Below are 24709 nucleotides of genomic sequence, written 5' to 3'. Positions count from 1 at the left end.
CCTGAGGCATTTTAAACTACAAAAGGGAGAGAGTGGATGCTGAGTTTATGAACTGTACCACACACTCTGATTAAAAAAAGGTTCTGTATATCTACCTTTTTAGTTTGGTTATCTCTCCCATAATCTGAATTTAAATGTTGTTTCACTTGTGCACGGCATCCTGCTTGACGGCACATGGATAAGCAAACTGACCACAGGCACTACTTTTTGTCATTCTATTACGACAAAAAGCGGAAAGTTCACCTTATGAGGAACAAAAAAAAACAGAAGGTAAAAACAATACAACATGGAACAACATGAGGGCAGGCAAACAAAACCAACAAATAAACCATGGAAAACAACAGAAGGCCCAATGCGCCCAATGTGATGATCACAGATTAGTCATTATCCCTCCAGCTCTATTCATGTCAGGGGTCTTGAGTTACAAACTGCACAATGCTCTCTGCTCTCCTTTGGGAATCCAGAGGGTCTTGGATCATGTTCACCCCAGGTTTCTTTACTGGCACAGACCAAGGTGGCCAAACGCAGACTTAACCACATGTGAGGTGAAGCCCCCCCACCACCACCCCTTCCACCTCTTTTTGTTAGACTCTGTTACGCCATTCCCTGACGTTTGTGTCACAGATGTGTGGCCTTCAATTATGGAGGTACTTAAATCACAAGCCACTTGGTGGGGTGGTAATTATTTTCTACATCTTGAAGCGCAAACTTCCTGTAAATCGCAGCATCTTTGTCATGCTTCACGAAGGTGCACACTATAAACAAGCTGTGAAAGTAAATGTAATAAGTTTATCTCCATCGTATTCTGGGGACAATATAGACATGTTGCAGTGTGATGTCACATGTGCAAGATCTCACCCCCATTTCTCTGCTGGAGGGCAAAAAAAATACTGCTCGGCGACAACGACTACCATTGGTTTTAGCTGCCATGTTGTCAGCACAACACACTAAATCCTAAATGTACACTTGATATATAACAGAAAAAGGTACGCAGTTCTTTGCCAATGACTGTCAACATGGTAACAACAAGGGAATCACATTTCACAGGTCAAAGTTTTAATGAACAGAAATAGCGAGGGGGAGAGAGGCAGGTCAGTTAGGCTAGCTTGACTTTGACAACCTTAACATGTAGATGTGCTGCAGAATTTGGTGTGCTTCAGTTAAAAAGAAAAAACAACCCACACACCACCTCTCTGACAGATCATCAGTAGAGCAGGTGTTTAAATTAGAATTGTTATACCGCGACATGGTGGCTATGGATGGCATGTAAAAGGATCATGTTTTCCCCTCCATTGTTGTGCGCACGTCCGGATGTAAACAATAACATGCAATGTGTCTATAGCAGTAAGTATGAGAGAAAAAATAGGCAGGTGTAAAAGTCGACCTAGAGGTTCCTTTGTTCTGAACTCCGGTCCAGTTAATTAAATGAATGACTAAGGGGCTACGATGCAGACGAGGGTTCACGTGGGGAGATTGAAAGCACACAAAGTTAGAATCCTCTTGCAAAGTCAGCGCACAGGGAGTTTTTCATGGCAGACAAGTAAGGGCAGCATAAACCAGTACAGAGAGCTGGAGCAGCTGCTGCAGGGGCGGAGGATCGACTAATTTACTACATAGCTGAAACATGTCCTTGTCTTGCCTCAAGTAATGTTTTTAGATTTTATTGAAGCTGCACATCAGTCACAGCAGATTGAAATAGCTATTAAAAATATTTTTTCACACTTTGGTGCATCATATTCAAAAACAAGCATTTTCTATGTTTGTCACTGTTTGTGTTTGGTTGCTGTCGCTGACCAAACAGAGTGTAGCATAGATAACATAGATATCAAAATAAATGTAGTTTTCTCATACATACAAGTTTTTTTGTTGTGGTTTTTTCCCCCCAAATTTCTTGAAAACAAAAACGAAGAGGCACAGTTTTTGCATCAGTGTTAGAGTAAGGTTTCATGATGTGCTTCTTCTGACATAATTTAGTGTACAAAAAAGCAAAATGTCTGTAGCATAAATTATTTTAATAAGACCAACCACTTTGCATCCTCCTGAGGCTCTCCAAAGCTCTGAGCAGACTAGAACAAGCACGTGGCAGCAGACGTGTCTCAGTTTGTTCAGAGAGCAAACATGTCAGCTATGCATCTGATGAGCACATAGGATTAGATTTAATTTTGTCAGCTGCTAAGAGTTAGCAAGTTGTTAACTTTGTTTGCAAATAGTTTGCATCTTGTTCTCGTCTCCGTTGTTTGTTTTTCTGCTGGGTACCAAAAATGTGAAACAAGATGTCTACAAACTAACTGTCAATTTAACATTATCTTGCATTTGCTTCACCAGACAAGCCACATGGTGACAGCAACTAAACCCTGATAAACAGACATCTCACTCAGTTTGATCAGAAACAATGATCTGTTCCAACATCACCAGATTTAAGCTGGATAATGGTCTAATCCAAACCATAAGATGTAGATCAGTGCATCCGAGGTGCATCAAAGACTCCTCAAATTAAAGCCCCCTTTCTGACTTTCCTAAAGGACACTTATGTACAACACAGAAGATTCAGGCTTTTTTCGAGCTCTGTTTGAAAAGAGCTAATGAGATCTTGTTTTGTTTGTGCTCTTTTTACAAGATGGTTCTTCAACATGCCCACAAAGACAAGCCCTAACAGAAAGCAGTACTGCTGTGTGCTGCCGATGTCATCCCCCTTACCCTTATACCTACTCATCAACCTACTTGATGTTGTGTTACACTCGTACTTAGTAAATACTTATTTAGATATATCAAGCAAGAAAGTTCCATTAAGAAAGCATCTGTTTATTTTTTGTTTTATATTTTAAGTGTTGTTGGCGTAATGATGTGTGGGAAATTTTTACGGCACACATTTAGACCCTTAGTGGGACACTGAGCATCATTTAAATCCCACAGTCTTGTTACTGATGCATGTCCATCCCTTCATGACAGTAAATTACCCACTTTAGCAGGCATTAGGTCACAAAGCTCAATCAATCTTGAACTGGCCTCCAAAGACAACCAGGAATTTTGTTTGTCTGTAAACCCACCAGACACGCTATACCTTTCCTTTCTTGGCCTTGGTTCCCAAAGTGAAAGAGCCGTGTGACAAAGTTACAGTGAGCAGACAAGGACAATCTCCTGGTTGTTTACATATTTCTAAACCCACAGAGAGGAGAAGGAGCAGAGCGAAACACAGAGACTTCCTATTTTGGGAAACAGCTGCTTTAAAACAAAACAAAGAAACCCTGGAAAATGATTAGGTTGCTGGACGAATGGCTTGAAATAGGGAAGCACAGAGTTACATGTTACACACGTTCCTTAAATAAGCCTCCAATATCAGCAGTCATAACAGTTCCAGTCTCATCAGGGTGACTGGTGAGTATTTGGCACGTTTGGACAAACATTTAGTTTGCCAGCAGTCAAATCAGAGAGATGTGAGTGTTGCTACTTGATATTAATGAACTGAGACTGAGCTCATGAGGGGGGAGGTCTAAGTTATTGCAAAAGTAATCTGAGCTCTTGATACCGCATGTCTGATCGGTGATATTTAACAGCTGCATGTCTGAAGTTGAAACAAAAGCAGCCAGCAAAAAACCCTGCCTAAACCCAGAGAGATAAGACAGTATTAGTACCCAGACCTTTGATTTGCTTTTCCTTTGAAGGTTTTTATGTATTTTTTGTAAAGAAACAAGGTAGATGCTCACTTTGAGCATTTCAGTTCAACATAGAGTAGTTTATAATCCATAGGGTTAAAATGTTTTGAGACACCAAACCAGGTTTAATGTTATGTTTATATTTTTCTGGTGACATAGTGTCTAGACCACAAGGCAGAATCAGGAGATTCTGGTGCTGAGACAAAAAAACAAAACAAAACAAAACAAAACAGAAAAGCTTACGAGATGTTAAAGTTTAGACATTACCAAGGAATTGATTAATCTTAGACTTTAATTAATAGCTGAATAAAAAAAATGCAATTCCAATGTTAAATCTTTTCAGAAAGATATAAAGTATTATTAGATTCAATAAATAAGTGCTTGAGGAATACGATGCACTTCTTAATGATGTACTCAAGTACATACTGTATACAAAAACTTTACTATATAATTGCAATCAAATTAGTGCTTTCATTTACTTTTATTCATACACTGAAATGCATATTGGGCTAATTGGGGGTTGGAGTCCTACTCTTCACACACTGCAGCACAGGGGTTCCAACATCTGATTGGACGACTACATCCCCACCGCTAGACCAAGACCTCCCGCGGTTAGGACTGAGTGAGAGCACGAACTGTCTCCTTAGGGACATTACAGAGGACTGGTCATTAAAACAAGAAAAGTAATTTAACAGATTTCACTCAACGACAGCTCAAACAAATAATTGGGAAACAAAGATAATTGATTTATTGCCCTCAGTTACTTCTTTAGCTTTCTTCTCTATCATCAGTGTTCTTGTGCTCACTGAGGTGAGAAAAAGTGAGTGGAAATACAATAAAAAATATGTTTACAACTAGATTCTTGTAGCAAAGATTGCATAAACAGTTTTGATGCGCAATAGAAAATAATAATTCAGAGAGGACAGATGGGGAAAATCCAAAAATTGCATAACTATCTCTTGAATATGAATCATGTTATGATAGCTGCATCTACTTTTCTGTGACTAAGAGAGATGCACTTTAGAGATCAAAAATCTACCATTTGCAAGTTAAACCTTTCACAACAGGAGGCTCACAAACTGGAAGAGTTCTTGTTCTGCTTTAAGAATAAAAGTGCAGTAAATAAAACAATCCTAAGATTTGAAATTCTAGCATCTACGACTGGCAAGATGAAGTGGAATGATTTATTCGCTTTGATAAAAATAACAGCGTTACAGAAATAAAGTGCTAGAACCGGCATGTGTTTGAACGTGAGAAATGGAGAACGCCTGCAGCCTTTGAAGAGCAGTAAGTCACAGCTGCTTCTGTCATCAAGGCGGCCCTTTTTTTTGCAGATCCTGAATTTTTCCCTGTAACCGAAGCTGAAACCAGATCTACACTGTCTCCATGCCCCCTCACTGCACCCTTAAGATACACAGAGGAAAAGTTACCCGCCATTTGGTGGCACTCACCGACCTCTGGCTCAGGGAAAGCTGACATTCTCGGCTGGTTTTTGATTACACTTGGAGGTGAGCTACAGACAAGACGATGATTTTGCATATATTCCCAAAAGTTAACTAGCTTTGAAGTCTGATGGGTAATAGTGTTGCATGAGCTAGTTGAAATATTGAATGAATCCTCAACAGACACATTAATTTAACATCAGTCACAAGCTTGTATCTGACCCTAGAAGAGTCTTCTTTTATCAACTTACAGTTGGCTCGAGTTCACCTCGTGTCCAAACAGAGAGGCAAGCCTGGCTCTGTTTCTGTCTTACTTGCACTAAAATATCTTAAGGATTATGCTGAGCCAGCTTAAAGACTGGGCTTACATGTAAAAGACAGGCAGTTTGCAGTGGCCTCTCGCTCTGAAAGCGTTCATTCATGACTTAATACTTTCCACCCAAAGAGGAGGGACATCACTTCAAACAGAAGTAAACACATTTTTCCTGAAGTAGACCGACTTAAATGATGAATGTACATAAAGTAAGGGTCTGTTTGACTGTACAAAGTGCTTCGCTCAGGATTTGTGTGACTGGATGCTTTTATGGATGTTTTCCCTAAAGCCTTACAGACTCTAACTGAGACCGGCTGTGGCTGCATGGAAGCCGCTACTCACTGTGAAGCTCTGTGGGCGGCACGGCTGGGACAGGACAAAGTACTGTACAGCCAGGTTGAGGTAAGCCGTGCGGTACGACTCGATCTTCTTGTGACCCTGAATCAGTTTGAACAGCTCCAGGCACATCAGGCCTGCCACCGCTGCCGTCGTCGTGGCGATGGCAGGAATGATCCTCCCGGCGATGCGTTTGCTCTGCGAAAGGAGACAACGAGAAGTTCACTTCCGAGCTTCGCCGCAGGCCAAGCAGGCACGTCGAAGAAATATTCAAGATGTTAAAGTAAAGAGAGAATTCAAAAGCTCAATGTTATGATTTCACAAAGCATAAATTAAGCTTCAGGACTCCAACCTATTTGTCCAATATAACCACATGAATAACATGAAGCAACAGCTAAATAGAGTGAAAGATTTTCCTCTGCAGAAAATGATAACATGGACTTTAACTACAAAATGCATGAAGAGAGGAATAACCAATCAGAAAAACTGTTGATGTCCAATCACTGATTGATGATGCAGAATAAGTGGATACACACAAACAGATTTGTTTAAAATATTGTACATCTTGCTCTATATGCCACTTCCAACAAAGAATGCATTTTACTAAACTTCCGCTGTTAGAATATACTTATAGCACAGAAAAATTGATGCAGTGAACTTATAAATGAAAAATATATAGATAGATTTGTTTCATTTTAAAGTTTTAATATCCTGACTACTTACATGGCTAAAAACATCTCAGATGCAGCTATATTCAGTTTATAAAACACATAAAGACTGTTTCAATTGAGATTTTGCAGATTAACGACACACTCTTAAATTATGTCACATACTAACTAATTTATAGCCTTTAGATCATAAAAAAGTGAGCACAATTGATACTATATATCATGTGATCTGGTGACTAAGTCTGAAGTTATTTTGAAACGAGATGCAGCCTGTGGTAAAGGCTGTGATTACACAGGGCTGGAGGGGAGGGGCACTGCGGGTCTCTCCTTTGTCTCCCCTCACTCAACGGCTCCCGGCCCCTCTCTGAGCCTCCATCTGTCTTGGCGGTGAGTGTCTGCAGCAGCAGCTGGAACAAGGCCCAGCTCAGGTGTCACCTTCCAGGCAGCAGGTAAAGTGCCATGATTAGTCCCATTCCAGGAACAATAGGTGGGGAGGCTGCTTTCTGCAGCTTCAGGGCAGGTGTGCGAAGCGACAGCTAAAAACACGGCCACAGGGGAGGAGATGAAGTCTGTCGCTCTGATTTTTCTTTCTTTTTTTTTTTTTTGTTTCTTTGTGATGCTCTGGCAGGAGTCCTGAGTGGTCCGTCCTGTTTTGTTTTGCTTTACCTCAGTTTGATGTTTTTATGATGTTATGAAGTTGTCTTGATCAACAGTTCTTTCAGGATTTCTGACTGTATTTAAGCAGCTAATGACCAAAGGAAGACTATGAAACTCGATAAACTCATTGGCCAAGGTGACTTTATGGGATCACTGGGTTTAATTGTATGAAATGCACAATGCAAATATAGACCTGGTGGCGATCAGCTGCCGGAATGTCGTAGTTTTCTGCTCTCAGGTTGGATGCAGCAACGATGTAGTCCATGTGGAAGTTACTGTCATCATCCTGTAAGAGTTGGGATGTTAATAATACATCGGTCAGTCCTACGGACTTAAAAACAATCAATGTTTCTTTGTAAAACTTAACGCTAAATAAATAATTTCTCAATTTCCAAATGAATCAGATAAACCTGATTCCCATGTTATGTGACAGCCCAAGGATCTGATGCAGTTTTCCTGCTTTGTGAACTGTCTGCTTCGAGTCACTGTGGTCACCATGTCACAATTCAGTGGAAAGAAGACTTCTGCTGTGACTGATGTGAGCAGTGAGGTCATGCAGCTCTACAAAAGCTAGGAGGCTGACTGTCACTCAGGGAGAGCTCCGGGGTCTGTGGTGACGCTGCTAGCTGGCAACCTGACGCCTCTGGAGCTCTCCTCCACACATTCCATCCAGCCACTGTATCAGCAGGGCACGGAGGGATGCAACTGAGAGAGGGGAGTCTGGGAGTCTTGTTTTTTATTCAAGAGGACATTCAATATGCACATGACTTACCTCACTCACCTTCATTTCTGAACTAACACAATATTTTACCAGAAGCTCTTTCAGGCATCCTTTTAAATCCGTGCCAGGTCTTCTATTAATCAGCTACGTAATTCTGCAGCACAGCCTTCTCAAGGTGGTCCCCGATGAACTGAGTCTTCTGCATTTACTGGCTGGCACCTCTTATAAGGATGTGCAAATGGCCTTAGAATAAAAATACTGCAGCAGCATTGTCTGACTTTGAAAATAAGGAAAACTTTAAAAATAGCAAAAGAAATCATTAAAAACTAGCTTACATTTATTTTTATTCTACAATATAATTTTTTCTTTTCATTGATGTTAACATGACTTAAAGTGAAGATGACCTACATTTAGATTTAGGGTTAATGAACATTTTTGAGGTCACAAACCACAGGTCAGCTAGTTCTATGGTTTAAATCCGTTTTACTTTTCTGTTTCCAAATAACAACTGGATGTTTTAAAATTATGTTTGTATCAGGGACTGATACAAACATATTTTTGGAGCCCACTAAGTTCCAAGAATAATTTTCAAGATGAACATCTGGGGGTCTAAAGGCACTATTTTTTATAACACACATATTCCTTTTACTAATGAGGTGATAGAAAAGGATGTGCAGAAGCCCCAAGGATCCGCTTCTCTTTAAACATTTCTATACAAGGAAAGCACCTTGACCTCTTAGGTCCCTTTTTAAGAGCTTACACTAAAGAAACAAAGGAAATGTTGATCAAACAGCACTTTGTAGAAACTTTTTGTTGCCTCTGTCTAAAAGTGAGACTTTTTAGTCAGACACTGAAACAAACTTACTTACTACAACACAAAACAAGAGTGCTAAAACATCAGACTATAGAGAGCTTTTTTTTTCTGACTGTGAAATCACTACCACTTCCTTTTTTAGGAGGATGAATTCAAACAGAAAAAAATGCTCAGGAAGACATTTGAAGAACTTCCCAGGATCCTTAGGGAGTGTCTGCATCCGTACGATTAAGAATGCCTGAAGGTAGGGGTGTGATTAGAAAGCTGATTCATGGCTCTAATACAGTCCATTTATTACTATCTTCATGGTTTACCAGAGAAATCATCACAAAAATAAAAATGCTGTTATTATATTGCACATTTTGGCCAGCTAGCTCATTTGAAAAGTGATTTTTAATCTCAGTTGCATTACCATCTTAGATAAAGACGATATAAATGTAGATGACGCTGTGGCTTACTCTGATGAAGCATCTGGTTAGAATAAAGCTGAAGACACTGGAAAAAGTTTACCAGTGCACCGCCAATAAAAGTCCAAGTTTCAAACATTTAGGAAGCTGCTTCAAAAGTAAATACGACTGAATTTCATACAAAGTGAGGCGGTTAAACCTTATGGACAAACTTCAGGAAAAACCTAATTCAACACTCAGCTTCTTTTAATGAACCGACTGACTCAACTTTTCCTCTTTCCACATTTCTGAAAACAGGAAGGAAATTTCTAAAACATCTGCCTCTGCTCCAAGCCAACATATTCTGTGTGAAGACACGACACAATCGAGTTCTGTTTTAATGAATGGTCAAGCACTGGCTAAGATTCAGCTCTCTGAGGCTCAAAGGACGTTGGAAAAAGACACGATATGAAAGCACCTATAGATTTAAGTGTTGCTCCCTGCTAAGGCTCAGTCGCCATGCTGTCACCACCTGCAGCCTCTCTAAAGTGTGCAGCAGAGCTATCATTGTACCCACCAACATACCTTCTCAAAGTCAATGGGGTACATCTGAGCTGCGCTCTTCAGTGAGGACAACTTTCCTTTCAGCTCCTCGAGTTGGGCTTTGTCTGCAGGGGAGATGGAAAGAGGCTGAAGACCCAGGGAGATTACATTAGCTAAAAGTGAAAAGCATCAGAAACTAACCTACCAGTGTCATCACCCTCCTTTTTCCTGTCCTCCTCCATTTCCTTGTCAGTGAGGTGAATTTTTACTGAGGACTTTGGGCTAAATGGTGGAACTGAGACTCTCTCTAAGGTGTTTTTGATCGCAGCACAGTCTCTTGTCCCTTCGATCCCATAGATCTGCCCGTATAGGTTGGCTGCTGCCACCACATACTCTATGTGGGTTGTCTGAAACACATAATTCAAATGCAAACACCAAACAGTGATAACAATATGACCATCTACTTAGTGTCTTGTTCCTGATTTTGCTGTCAAAATAGCCATAAAGACTGAGACCGACGTGTTGGGATACCGTTTTGGATTGAAAATATTTGTCGAGCTCATCCCACATATGCTCAAATGGAATCTGGAGGAGCAAGTATAAACACTTCAAACTTGTTTTTGTAATCTTGAAACCTTGTGTGAACCATTGTTTCTTTACAACAGGGAACATGAAGCCAAAGAGACTGCAAACACCATTGGCAAGTATTCACAGCACTTCTCTTTTTCCACATTTTGTTATGTAACAGCCTAACATAGCAAACAATTTTATTCCAAAGTGTTTTAAGGTAATCTCTCTTTCCTCAAAATTCTACACACAAATACTGTTATGACAGTGGAAAAGAGTTTAAGATTTTAGCCAATTAATTATTTTTGAATAGAAAACATAGCACATGTCAACTCCTCCTCCACTTTCTTAAGGCTTTATTGCATAAAATGCACAGCGTGCTGTCATAACCACGACTGTTAAATGAATCAAGAATTGAGACTATTGAACAGATTCGCCTTGAGAGTAATACTGTTGAAGTCGGATTAACAAAAAAGGTGAAGAGGGAGAAGAATGGCACTAAGGGGAAAAACCTTAAGGCCGTGTTTTGTCCAATAAAAAAACAGGAGGTGGCTGTTACACAAATTCCAGATTCAGTCTTCTTTGCAACACACATAGTTTTGCAGAAAATGTGTTTCTGAATCCTGTCACTTCACATTAACGTACAACACTCCCTTCAATCCAGCCATAAGAACAGCTGTCAGTAGTAAAATTCTGTTTCAGCACCTACTGATCACACGTTTGTTCACATTTTTAGTATTTTGGTTGCTGGCAGTCCACTATTGCCACTGGGCATACGTGATGTTGCCGGTTTATTGCGAGACAAGTAAACAACTTAGTTATCAAGGGTATCGGTGTAAGTGATCAGCAAATCATTACTGTGCATTTGGAGCCTAGGTAATCACTTTAAGGTCACTATCAGACAAGATAAAGAAGGAATGTGAACCGCTTTCAAAAAGCACTGCCGCTTTTCCTTTACGTTCATCAGTTAGGTGATTGCCTTGTATTGGATCAAACTCTACTCACATTGTTAGGGTCAAATGTCAGGGGATGAGGGCATCTCTTGGATCCAGACCAAAAGGGCAAACCATTGGAGGTCAACTAAAAAGGAGAGGAAGCAGGAGAAAATCCCTTTATCACAATGATGAATGGCTGTAAAATCATTGTGGATTTAGTTTATTGGTCATTCACTTCAGTGCAAAGCACCACAATTCATGCCAATAGGTCAGGAAGCTGTCAAATCTTCTGGATTCAGGGGCATTTCCAGGGTTTCTACATGTTTTTTTTGTTTTTGTTAAATGTTGAACCTTTCCAGGTTCAAATTTCCAGAGTTGCCTGATTTTCTAATGTAAAAATGTAAATGTTGACCAATTCCTGGCTGACGTTTCTGCAGTGGTCATGCTTTGCATAGGGAAGTACAGTTCTGTCAGAAAGCGTTTGCTCATTTCTCGAGTTTGCCTTTTGTCAGTCAAAAGGAAAACTTTTGACTGTGACAAAAGTATGACGCAAGAATCCGAAACATTACATTTCAAATCTTAGTATGAGATAAAGATAACTTGAGTAAATACAAAAAGCAGTTTTCAAATTATGATTTCATTCATTAAGGATTTAAAACAAAACAAACCCCCTGGGAAAAATTGTTAAATCACAATTAACTGATTAAAAGATTAAAAAGTATTTAAGAAAATGTTCATTTGGAAAAACATAATGGTCTTGGTATATAAAGACTATTTTGTAAACCTTACTCACATTATAGAAGGTGGACTTTCAGATATTCCAGTACCAAATAATATTTATTTCCAAGTGGAACTTTTAGATATTATAAATAATATCTGGAAAAAATTGCTTAATGTTGTTGCATTAAACTGTTTACCTTTCACAGCTTATCAAGACCCAGAGAACACCCAACTCAAATTCCAGGCTTGTTCAGACACTAAGTAAGATCTATAACGTCTTTTAACTGGCGAAATTTAAAATATGAGTAGGATGTTATTTCTTATATTTGTTGTATGTTACATCCAACCTTCTTTGTTCCTGAAGCTACAAATTATATCATTATCAGGTGTGTGCTGACTGGGATGCAGTTTGTCAGTCTGATAAAAGAACAAAAGGTCTGGCAGCTTTGATGTTGCCAAATGGTCCACAAGTGGAGACGGAGCGAGTGTCTTTCTGGTTGTTCCAGTTTTCACTGCAGGATGGCTCAGAAACAACAGGGATGATCAAAAGCAGAAGGTCTTTTTTTTAAAAAAAAAATTCTCTTTAAAAAGATTAAACTCATATGATAATGTTGTCCAGATACAACAGGATTGATAATTTTATTCTTCAAAATGGGAACGACAAGAGAGCATGAGATCCAACTAAAACAAATGTGTTTATCTTTCGAAGCTGCAGTTGAGGGAGAAGGGAAGAAATGTGATAAAAGAATGAGAATGAGATTACGCTACTGGAGCATCAAATTGGTTAATTACAAGTTTTATATGCATATTTTATAGGGGTGCCGACATCTGAGGTGGGAGCTGTATGCTGGATAAAGATGCTCAAACAAGAAGGTATTTTGTTTACAGCAGGAACTGGTAATTTAAAGAAAAACAAAACCCAAATGAAATCAGTGACACCTTTGGTTTGGTCTTTAAAACATTCTGTTAACATTTTGATCCGCATCCCTTGTTCTGTTTCTTTGTCTTTTAAGATGTGTAAATTTCGTTGAAGGAAAACCTTAAATTTTGCTTTTACTTGTAAACATGATATTTCTGTTTTTGGTCTCTGCAACAGACTTTTTAAACATAAAATATATGAGAGGGAGTGTAGCCTGTTGCTAATCGCATAGTAAAAATCATAAACTGGAGCTTTAAAATCTGGCTTGATACTTTGCTGTATGGCCTTAAGACTGTAAGTAAAGACTTCTGACCAGTAGTAGCTGCTGCATCCTGTCTATGTTTATCTATGACCAGTAAGTGTCAGGTTGGAAGTTGACAGATGACTGACATCAGTAACCTTATCATAGTTCCTCAGACAGTCTGTGGCATCGAGCGATTTTCCACAAGAACAATGGAACTACAACTGTTGCATAATTTAAAGGTGGAAAAAAGAGAACAAATATATCCGAAGCAGCAGCAGTAACTACTGTTTGCAGGATTAGGTTTTGTAATTGTTACGCAAAACAATAAAGATACAAAGCCAGAAAAGTTCTGCTTTTCTAAAGAGACGCTCTGGAAAGTCTCCACGCTTCTATAAATATTTGAGTAGACGTATTAGGAAAGGGGGAAAAAAAAAAATAGAACAGTCAGAGGAATTTCCATAACTGTGCAGGACATTGTGATAGCACGACAGGGCCAACTGCAGGAACTGGGGGTCAGAAACTGGGTTTAGTGAGGGTTTGTTTGGGTTGATACCGATCTGTGACCCCACCCCCCACACCAGAGTGACATCACTCTGTCTGCTTGCTTCAACCCCTCAGAATCCCTCTGAGATATTTATCACTGCTGGTTTTCCACTGGTCTACTCACATAAGAACAAATACAATGCCAATTGTGTTGCTTTTAGTGCTTAAATAACTAACACAGACAGTTGGTGTAAACAACAACAGCGCCCCTGTGTGTCCTTCAACATTAATTGCATGTTGATGGCGTCTGACTGTGAGGTTGGGATTTTACCTCTCCTGGAGGGAAACAGTGCAGAAGCTGGCGGATTTCGTTGTTGTACTGAGTCTCCCACTTGCGGCGCGCCCAGCCCACACAGTCCTCCCAGCTTTTTGGACGGTGGCCTCCAGCCTCCATCTCCTGAAGGCTGATGCAGACGCCTCCTAAGATCTCCAGGGCCTCAGCATCCCCATGAGTCAGAGTCCGCTCTATGAAATTCGGATCCCTGCAGGATCCCGGTAGCAGCTTTTAATAACAGACTTACAGTTCACAAAAGTACAACTGTCCGCCAACAAACACTAACTAGTATACCGACTGGACAACCATTGCTTGGTATTTCACACTTCTTTCCATTAAAGAAGAATGGAAAAGGACAGCTAATCTGGTCAGTGCGGGGGGATGGATAGAGCTAAATGCAGGCGCATTCTGGAAGGCGTTTACCTTCCAGCAAATCAATAGAACTAAAGACACAACCAGAGCTACAATGGTTTAGATGAAAGCACATTCATATTAGAATGGACCAGTCAAAGTCCAGAATACAATACTGAATTTGTGTGAAAAAAAAAAAAAACAAGAAAATTGATCCTCACAGATAATCTCTAAGCGCTCACCAGACCTTAGAGTCAGAAGGCATTTTTCTGATTCTCTTATTCTGACTCACATCCATCGTAAGTCAGTGTTTACTTAACTCGTACCATGCAGATCAGCGCTCCTCTAAAATCTCGTACTTGGCCAATTCATTTCTGAGTTATTAACATGTTCCAGATCACTCTCTTCCTGTCACCTTGTATGCATCATGATGATGGGGGATATTCCACCTTTTACACATAAACGTGTCTGAACAGGAACTTTCAGAGTCATAGTTCTGCATGTAGCAGCAAGGGTGGGGAAACAATGGAGCAAAACATAAGAGTTCATTTTCATGACCTCATATATGATGAGTCACAATTTGCTGGACAATGAAATATGGATGACCGTCCACAGGAAAAAGAAAAAAAAAAGTCCAGAAGGCTTTATTTGTACAATGGAAAATACCAGAGTTTTCTAAACTGTGTCTTTCAGTTTCTATTGGAGTGAGTGTGTAAGCACCTGAGAGTCCAGGGGATCGAATCAAATCTCACCAAAACAAACAGAAAGACATTTCAAACATGTCTGGATTAGAAAGGCTCAGAGCTCACACAGAGTTTGGGTCTTGAAGCTCAGTACTGTCACTGATTATTTGCTCTGGTGTTTTGCTTTGTGATAAACTCAGTACATCAGGTGTTATTTGTAAAATAAGCTAAAAACACTGACAAATTATGAAAGAAATACAAGTTGTAAACCAGACAAACTATTTCACGTTATATGACAGCTTGATGAGTCAATATTGTTTTGAACTACAATTTGCGGCAAATACAATTGCTTGAGGGCTTGTCTGTACGGGTCTGGAGAGAGCTCAGTCTCAGTCAGATTGGGTGGGGAGTGGTTGTGAAATTCATTCAGTTCTCACTTTTCAAATCCTGTCTTTTGAATACTCATAAATTCTTAACTACATTTAGGCCTGGTGTTTGTATTAACCCATTAATACACTCTAATCCAGACTTTTCTGTTATTGCTCTGCTTGTCTCTGTCCTGCTGGAGGGTAAATGTTCACCTCAAGTCTCAAATCCTTAACATTCTCCAACAAGATTTCTTTTTTTCCAGGATTTCCCTGCATTTAGCTCCATCCGTCTTCCCGTCACAAGTGCAGTGTAAGTTTTTCCTCACCGATTACATTTATCATGCCTGTCAAAAAGTGTAGTTTTGGTCTCATCTGTACACGTTTTCTGTATTGCTCCTTAACAGCTTGATGTAAACAAAGCTTTATATCGCAACACTTTCACAAATGACAAATTTGTGGAGTGAATCGCCAATAAACTATGAATAAGCTATGAATCTCTCTAGTTATGGCTGTCCCTTGGTATGTTTGCCGTTAGGTCACACTCGTTCCACACAGGTGAACTCTATTGACTAATTAGATGTTTTCTGCAGGCAAATGGTAACAGTAGATTTTATTTTGGGGCATCAGAGTAAAAAATCCCACTTTTGAGACAACCGCGTAATTTAACTTGCGATTCACAATTGTGCACCACTTTGTGCAGATCGATAAAATAAAATTAAAGTTTGTGGTTGTAATGTGATCATGTTGAAAAGCTGACATTTCAGTAGGTTTAATGAGTTTGGTAAAAAAAAAAATGTATTTCCATGTTATTGTAAAAGAATTAGGAAGATGACTAAACCCAGTTCTGAACTTAAATTAGATTCGGTGAAGCTGAAGTCTTGCCTCACCTCAAGAAGAGATTCACATTTTCAGGTGTTTGTTTAAACAGTCCTTCAAACTGGTCTCTGGCCCACTGAAACAATAACATGTTGGCACAGTCGCAGTTTGACTGTTATTCACCTGGATACACAACTTTTCACTTTAATAAAGACAAACACAAAGCGAAGGAGCTCAGTGCGTACCTGCAGCGTGTGCTCAATTCGGTGTGGGAAGTTCTTCAGAGTGCACAGCGGGATGGCGTTACCGGAGCTCGACTTGCCCGGCCCGTAGGACTCAGTCAGATGAGGCACCACCACCAGAGTATGACCTTTGCTTCCTAAAGTTCCCCCCTCCAGCATCGGCTTCTGGTGCTGAACGCAGCGCTTATCGAGATAAACCCCTGGGAGCCCACAAAGAAAGGATTGACCATTTTAAAATGTATTTTCGCCACATTGCGGCAATGAGGGATCGATCTCATAACGCCGATGGCCTTTACTAGCTTCCACGTTATCAAGGGCTGCGGCCACTCCATCCAGGCCCATGAAGAAGCTGTAGTCGTACACTCCCTCGCTGTCGGGGTCCAGGCGGTTCTGGTGAGCGGTGATTTTAATCTGGGGGTTCATCTCTGCCACTGCTTTGGCTGCAACCTCAGATTTGGGTTTCTGTTTGGGGAGACAAGAGCAGATAAGAAATGTCTGACAATAAAAAGAGAAAGTGAAGAACTTAGTGAAGACTTCATTTGGGTATTTTTACATATGAGTTACATAATCTGAAAGAAAGACCATCAGACAATTTTAACAGTGAAAACTGGTGACTTTTCCACTTAATATGGGTTAAACTAGAGCAATCATGCAACATGTCTGGTTCTTAAAAAAAAAAACGGATGAATTTTGTGTTACTTCTCACCCCAATATCCTTAGATCTGAACAAAAACTGGCGATTCAGGTTGGATCTTTCGATGTAGTCCATGTCCGTTACAGTGATGCGGCCTTTCTCTCCTGCTCCGATCCCAATAAGAGCAAAGTTTTTAAGCAGTTCACAGCCGATAGCGCCAGCTCCAACCTTAAGAAACAAACAAAATATTCCCACATGTTTTTTTCAACTGAATCAACACAATAACTCGTTTTCATCGTGATCTTTTACGTTCATCACATTGCAGGAATTATTTTATTCAGTTACATTATGAAATGTTGTATTTCATTAGTACAGTGGATCTCAAGTGCAAGCCTTTCAAGCTTTTCCTACCAATAATAAATTCGACCATTTGGATTTACTTATAAATAACTAGAGATATATTTGGTGAGTAAGAGTGTAAACCTTTTCCCAGAAGACTGGGAAAAATATGGTTTGATTGCAACTTAATTGCAACATGTTCCTAATATTCTGCAGCCCTGATTTAATTTATTACTGGTATGTTCAGCTCTTACAGTGAGTAAAACCCCCAATAGCACACAACGTCCTCTTCAAAAAATAAAAACAAGCATGCAGCCAGTGAGTAGCAGGGAAATGTAAAGCTTTGACAGGAAACAGAGATAGGACTGAGCCCTTTTAAGTGACCTCCATAGCAAACGGTTCTCCCTGCAAGGAAGTGAATCCCATTTCCTGTACGTGTCATCATTCCCTCAGGAGATCAAAGTATAGCACAAACAGGATTTTGGGCATTTCCCAAGGAACGTCTGCCCTCTGCTGAACATACGTTTAACCTTTTCTCACCATGAAATACTTTTGGTTCAGGAGCTTCTGCTGAAACTCTGATCCGAAGACAACGATCTGCGCGTCGTACCTTGTGCCTTTCTATCAGAGAGATAAAAGGAAGAGCTGAAATCACGGAGTAATCACCAATCAAAACACTGACTTATTGACAAGGTTAGTGGGTCAGCAAGACTTAAATTAAAGCAATCATTTCACTTACTGATAAGAATGAGCTCTCTTGCAGACAACCTCCATCTTCAGGAAGACATTCCAGGGCATCAAAATAAAACCACTGTTGGAGAGGGGTAAATTTTCCACTGGATGCCTGCAGAAATATTTAAAGAAGTCGAAAAAGATGAGACTGGAAGTATATCAGAACATGTAAAGGTACATGGATCAGCCACAAACAGGTATGCACCTATCAATCTGGCAGAGATTTGATCATCTTTCACTACATGCAAAAAGACTAAGAACTGCAACTAGTTTTAGTTCCTAAACACGTTAATAAACAACAGCATGTACTGTCATGCACTTATTTTAGCTGAATACAAATCAAACAAAAGATGGGAGTATGTGATTTGATACACGCAATGGGTTCACTACTGGTCCAACCTCAATTAAAATCAGAAGTTGGTGTCTGCCAGTAAAGAGCCTGATTGGTGCATCTCTAGCCACAGTTTAGTAGTGTCTCTAGATCAGACATCAAAGATCTGATCTGAGCTGTTTTAGTGTGTAGAGCTGTTGCAATAGGGGGCAACAGCGTAAAAAAAGAGAGTTTCATTTGAGATGTTTGACTTCACCTTAATAACTTCCTGAGCAGCCAGGCCTCCAAAGAAAGCGTTCATGGGAGCCAGATCTCCCCGGGCGGTGTATGAGAAGATCCTCACTGCAGCTTCATCTAGTTCGTCCAGTTCTGCGACTGAATTTAACTCGTTCACGATGCCAAGCAGCAAATCTGCGTCTGACTGTAAGAGTTAATGAGCAGTTATAATGAGTAAGTTGAAACAACCAGATGGGTTACATTATACAGGGATGTGTAAAAGTATTTGACTCCTAGCAGATTTCTTCTGATTATTGTTGTTTAGTCAAACTTGTTTAAGAACTTACTTTTAAAATCAAGCAAATAATCTGAGTTAATACAAAGTACAGCTTTAGTTTTTTTTAGTTTTTACAGCAATGTCATTATATCATCACACGGCACTTGTACCAACCTGTGACCAAGGATGAGGGAGCCGCTGCTCTTTCTTTACAAATCTGTGGAGGGCTTGGAAGGCCAGGTGCAAAGTGTTATGTCTGGATATTTTCCCGTAGTCATTCAAAATCAGTGGTTGATGGTCTTTAAGAGCCTTACTCAGTGGTTTCTGCAAAGCACGTTGGTAATATTTTACCTCCTGGGCGGGATGTTTCTTTATAAAAGGTAATCTTGAAACAGTCAACACCTACAAAATTCAGCGTGAGAGGCTGCTTAACTTCAGTCACCACTCCGCCTCGCTCATGACTGGAAAAGCTGGAAGTGTCACAGATGCTGAAGGAATACGGACCTGGTGATCGAGGTGACAAATAAAAAACAGACAGAAACATAAAGAGCATTTTACTTTGGTCCTCTCCTGAGGGTTAGGCATGTGAAGAATGTCACATTCTTAATTGTGTTGCAACCAATTAAGAAAACTAAAAAGCAAGTCAAAGTGTTTTTAGTTAAGCAACACCAACCGCAGACTTTGATCTCCACAGGGGCCATGCTGTTGAGCTCTGTCATGCCTTGGACCTCAGAGAAAGTGACCTTAGTGCCGTCAAAAAGTCCATGTTTCTGGTCATCTGCACAGATGACAACTCCAGGATTGTCCTGAAATAAATGCCAACAAATCAAAGAAAAATATTCTAAAGAGAAATGGTGGCAAAAGAATTATTCTAGCACATGTTAGCTCCACTGAGTGACACTCTAAGGCAGTTAATTGTAAAATTCTGAACATTATTGTACATATAGTACATTTGTCAAATAGCACATTAAACATGATGTTGTGTTACACAATTAGCAGCTGTGATTGCTAAAAACATAAGGCCATTTTTACCTTAGTGATCCGGTCAATCATAAGTGATGCAGGCATCTCTCCATCCCGATCCAAGACCTCAAACTGATCTCCAAAGTCACAGAACAACTGGCTGCAAAAACATATCAAAATTTACACATCCTTCATCACCACTGTATCAAATTCACTGCACACTGTATGCATGCACCCACTTACCCACAGAGCCCTTTTGTGTCCACCACTATGAACTTAATTCCATGTTTATGGCAGAACTCCCCAAAACGTTTCTGATCATCCAGCGAGGAGTCGGTGAGGACGACCACCTGGAAGAACGACAAGTGTTAAGCTGCAAGTTAACCACAGGGAGATACTTTCATTTGTTTAAATAAGAAAGTAAATTCTCTGCTCATTATTGTTGCAGGTGAGGAAGTTGAAGTCTTTATGTGCCACCAGTGAATGTATGAAACAACACCTGGTAGTTTAGAAGAAGGTCTTCATTTAGCGGTCCGGTGTGCGCTGACACAAACACGTGTGGATTCAGCGCAGTCAGCTGCGGGATGGACGATGTGGCTCGGTTCTGACCAAGATCAGACTCATGCAGAAAAAACTGAATGGACAACAAAAATATAAAAATAAGACGGCTTCAGTGTTTCAGGTTGAACATTCATCCCTGGCATCCACACTGTGCTCTGTTCTCAGAGAAATAAGGAAAATGTTCACACTGACATTTCCTGTAGCTGAACTGAAATGGTTTGTATGTAAATTATTGTGAATCTGACTGTCTTGTAGCTGAGATATTTGGGATCACATGTGGATCTGAATTCGCAACAGGACTGGAGTCGGATGAATTTAACTGGATCTAAATTTTACTGTGTTATAATTGGACTGAAAAGAAATGTATATAATTTGGTGTGAATTTGAAAGTATAACTACAACATCCTAGTGAACATATAGCGATCAAGACATCGTCACAATATGTCACAAAGCATGACTGAAAACAGCATCGAGGTGTGAATACATGAATAAATATAACCGCTCCTGCCCCTAAATGAGACTGGCGTACAATTTTGTAAGGCAGATTTATATTACAACTCAACCTGGAGTGTTCCTAAATGAAAAATAACACCATGTACTGCAGCTATGTTGACCTGGTCTATTTATCATATAACTAGATTAAATTGGCAACAATTCAATTTTAGTCTTGTAGTTGGCTGTTTGATGATTTGATCTGAATTTAATTGAATTTAACAGAATTTAATCAGATTTCAGGTTCTTAGATTTGAAACTGAGATTATTGTAATCGAATGGGAACGTGTTGTATAGAACTGGATCTGAATGTGAGTCGTGTTGGAATAACCCCAACGGAATCATATTAACTTCTAGTCTCTTGTAAAATGACATATGACACCTTTTATTTTTCTCACTGGCTCTAATAAAAGAAAGAAAGAAAATAAATTGCTTCAGATTAACTTTCAGATATTTATTTATTTATTTATTTTTCTGACTGTTTTTCTGCTGCTTGTTTATAACTAAAAACATGGGTGGCTCTGGTATATCGTTATAATGAAAGTAAACGTTGCATTCAGTCATTGACATTTTCCTTCAAACTTATCTTCTTTTATGTGTTAAACTAAATTATCAACCTTTAAGGACAGGATATTTAAAAATATATATATATTTTTTCAGATCTGCCATTTAAATCAATACAATACTATAATGACAGGTTTTCAAAAATGCGGAGCGATCAGGTCTGGCAAGTCATTGCCCAAGCAGGAAGTTCTCTACTTTTCTAGATTTTTATCAAATGGATTTATCCTAAAAGCCAGCAGACAGTACCTGTGAGGACAGGTCAGACCAGTCCGCCTGACCCTCATCCTGAACAGTGACAGACTTTACTCCAGACAGGATCACATTCTTGGCTATTTCCACTCCCAGCCCCTTCATCCCTGCGATGAGGACCTCAGCTGTGGCCATCCGACGCATCGCCTCATGTCCCAGAACATACCTGCGCCAGAAACCAACCAGAATAATAATAATAATAATGAGCTGAGCGCTTTTTTAAAGTCTCCCCATAAACAGCAGTGTTGTCACTTACAGCTGCCGGGAGTAGAATCCCTCATCGATTGCACCGGTTTCTGCCATGTTGATCACACAGTTTCCTGTCTGAAACAAAACAACGTGACTTTACAGGGAGGGGGGAAAAAAAGCTGGATTAAAGCTTTCCGAAGGCGAGCAGGCAGCCCGAACCAGGAACAGATCAAAGTCTGCAGGTCTAACCTGGGAGATGATGGCCGGAGTTTAAAACTACCGGTATTTCACTTTCGTTTCCGTCGATTTTCTCCTCAGTGACTTCACAAAAAGATCATTTAAAAAAAATAAATAAATTGTGTGCCTTCGTATGTTGGCCACTAGGGGGCGGATCAGGACTTTTAATAGAAATCAAGATTGCTGACATTTTTGTTTTTACTCAAGCACAGAGATGGATCCTTATCCGTCTCTGTGCTTGACTTAAGTCAGAATAATATGTACTGTTTCCAGATACCAGGCAAGTTCAAAGTCCAACTACACCGAGTTTAAGATGAGACGTCAACAAATGTCTTCTCTACTTCCCAGTAAATTTATTTATGCAGTTTCTGAGTTTTATTTAATAAATAATATCTAGACGTTTAAAAGTTGCTAGATTTGGAAAGGAGAGTAAGACTTATATAAAAAAAGCTGCACAATTTATTTCGTAAAATGGTCAAAACTCAGAAAGAAATGTTAGTTATTATGTTTTGCAAAGAAAAGAAACATGTGAGACAGGTTATTTAATACAGAAACGACAGAAGGCATTGCGTTTGGTCCCAAAAAGATTTTAATGCCTAACTATGAGACTTTAAAAAACTACAAACCATGCTGGAAATAAAAGAGAGGTTATGAACTCAGACTTATACTGTTCAGACACATTACATCTGTTAATAAACCAAAATGCCACTTTCTTAAGAAGATTGTCAATCTAAGCTCAGAGAAATTAACGCATGCTTTTATTTTTAGAAAATTAGACCAAATTCTCTTTAGCTGATTCTGAAAAGAAATCAGTGTCAGAATCTTGACCAACGCCATGACAGTGCCACACCAGTCTTTATATTATTGTGCTGCCTTCATGTTTATAAGAGGATAGATTTTAAAATCCTCTTATTGGTGCATAAAGCACTGTGTGTTCAACCTCTAACCCTATTTATCCCTGTATGTTCTTAAGTATTTCTCTTAAATCTTGCATTTTGACATTTCCTTTTTATGTAGCGCATGCATCCCACTGCAAACATCGTTCATGTATTCTTAACATTTATTATTTTTAAAAAAAAAAAAGTATATCAGGCTTTCAGCAGAAAGTCAGGCCTTGACACATCGAACAGACGACACACGGCAGCCGTGTACTCCAGGGAAACAGAGCTGCCTGTTTTAATTCATGAAGTAAAAATAACTCTACGTAATAAGGGTGATTCAAACAGCCTTCAAATCTGAGTTTTCAAGACCAAAAGAAGCACAGCACACCCAAGAATTTTTGACATAGCCTGTCAGTAGAGTTGTCTCACAGGTTTTAAGTTATTTTCTAAAGCAGAGGGATTTGCCCAGCCATATGTTGGCAGCTAAAGAGAGAGAACGTTGATAGAGAGCAAAGAGGGAAGACAAGCATAAGCATCAAAGGAGCAGAGACGGCTGTCACCTGAGCAACAAACAAGACAACAGTAGCTCAGCTGTAGCACTGCTGATGTAACTTGAACCATGTTTTTGTTGGGACTTTAAGTAAGTGTAGAGTGACACATTGTATTTTTGGGGGGGAAGTTTTGCTGCTTCTTGGTGTGAATAGTGAGAGATCAGTTAAGTTGGAGAAAATTCTGGTCTCTAAACTTGTTAATGTTTAGAGACCAAATCAAACTTACTAAGTGACTGAGGCTATGCTTTTGGCGACACAAAGTCAAAAGTCAAGTCAAAGTTTATTTCTAGAGCACTGACCAAGCTGACCAAAGTGTGAAACAAGTCAACAGTGGTTAATAAATACACACAATATTTATTGTGTGTATTTATTTAAAAAAAAAACAAAAAAAAAACAGAGAGAAAAAAAAACAGAGAGAAAAATGTAAATTCATCTGGGAAGACGCCTGGATCACTCTTCAGATCCTCAAGAGGGAGATTGCCTTTTGACCTCAGAGGGCCAAAGAGTCTCACAAAAAGGACAAAAAGTAGCCCTGGTCTTTCAAGTACGATTTGAACCATTTTATCAAAATTTCAGAAAGTCTGCCTCGCTATTCCCGTTCATATATCAGCATGATGTGCGCCTTAAGGCAAAAAAACTACAGAGAATACTCAGCAAGTATTAGTAGACCTGGAGGGGATCTTTAGTATTTCTTTGATGGAAATAACAGTATTACAACATTATTACTTAAGTGGTTGCTAATTTGATCCCTTTGACAGAACCAAATGTACAAAAGAAAACTTGCCCTATGAGTCTGCAAGAGTTGCAAAATGAGAAGACATGCCACACCTCTGTAAGTCTGTAAAAGTAGAAGGAGAGAAAATGAGACCAACAACAAAAAAATAAAAAATAAATAAATAAGTGACGTGTTTTTACAGAACGTCGTTGTCACAGAATAAGACTCTTTCCTGTATGTATCACGTGTGCCAGTACTGCTTCCCTCACCGTGTGCGAATGAGTCTGTGACAGGAGGATCTCCTCTAAGTATCACCAGTTTCACCCAGGAGGTTTTTGATTGACACGATCCCGGCCACCATCCTTCACCCATTATAGCCTAGAGGAAAGAACTGGCCTTCTTGACAAGCCATCTGCGTTTTTATTTATTTATTCTTTTACTGTCCTGCGTATGCACCACCTCAGCAGCTCTCCCACTCCCACTGTGTTAAAAATGTTTCATGCCCTTCAAATATTCAAACTCCTCGACATGGTCAGCAAGATGACCCTGTGCTTTTTCTTTGGGTTTTTTTTTTTTTTTTTTT

At 39.6% G+C, this 24709-nt stretch overlaps 1 protein-coding gene across 2 annotated transcripts in view; it reads right to left on the bottom strand.

Annotated features, from left to right (window-relative positions):
• Positions 1-22082, bottom strand: part of uba7 (ubiquitin-like modifier activating enzyme 7) — a 34375-nt gene extending 12293 nt beyond the window's left edge. Inside the window, exons 1-22 of one of the 2 annotated variants that reach the window (XM_007550919.2) lie at positions 21992-22082; positions 21810-21877; positions 21551-21719; positions 20187-20321; positions 19931-20037; positions 19757-19847; positions 19398-19530; positions 19131-19228; positions 18899-19048; positions 18488-18652; positions 17908-18012; positions 17709-17789; positions 16902-17057; positions 16492-16657; positions 16199-16395; positions 16025-16089; positions 13733-13943; positions 11106-11180; positions 9739-9940; positions 9576-9658; positions 7263-7355; positions 5751-5942 (exon numbers count right to left, since the gene is read on the bottom strand). In XM_007550919.2, the coding sequence (XP_007550981.1) occupies positions 5751-5942; positions 7263-7355; positions 9576-9658; positions 9739-9940; positions 11106-11180; positions 13733-13943; positions 16025-16089; positions 16199-16395; positions 16492-16657; positions 16902-17057; positions 17709-17789; positions 17908-18012; positions 18488-18652; positions 18899-19048; positions 19131-19228; positions 19398-19530; positions 19757-19847; positions 19931-20037; positions 20187-20321; positions 21551-21719; positions 21810-21856 (2721 nt within the window). In that variant the 5' untranslated portion in view covers positions 21857-21877; positions 21992-22082. Of the gene's footprint in view, positions 1-5750; positions 5943-7262; positions 7356-9575; positions 9659-9738; positions 9941-11105; positions 11181-13732; positions 13944-16024; positions 16090-16198; positions 16396-16491; positions 16658-16901; positions 17058-17708; positions 17790-17907; positions 18013-18487; positions 18653-18898; positions 19049-19130; positions 19229-19397; positions 19531-19756; positions 19848-19930; positions 20038-20186; positions 20322-21550; positions 21720-21809 lie in introns of both variants that reach the window. The other variant, XM_016671079.1, reaches the window with a different exon arrangement.
• Between the last annotated feature and the right edge of the window lie 2627 nt (positions 22083-24709).

Source organism: Poecilia formosa, unplaced genomic scaffold (genome assembly GCF_000485575.1).
Source record: "Poecilia formosa unplaced genomic scaffold, Poecilia_formosa-5.1.2 Scaffold2, whole genome shotgun sequence".
Lineage (NCBI taxonomy): Eukaryota > Metazoa > Chordata > Actinopteri > Cyprinodontiformes > Poeciliidae > Poecilia > Poecilia formosa.
This window is presented reverse-complemented; position numbering and strand designations above follow the sequence as displayed.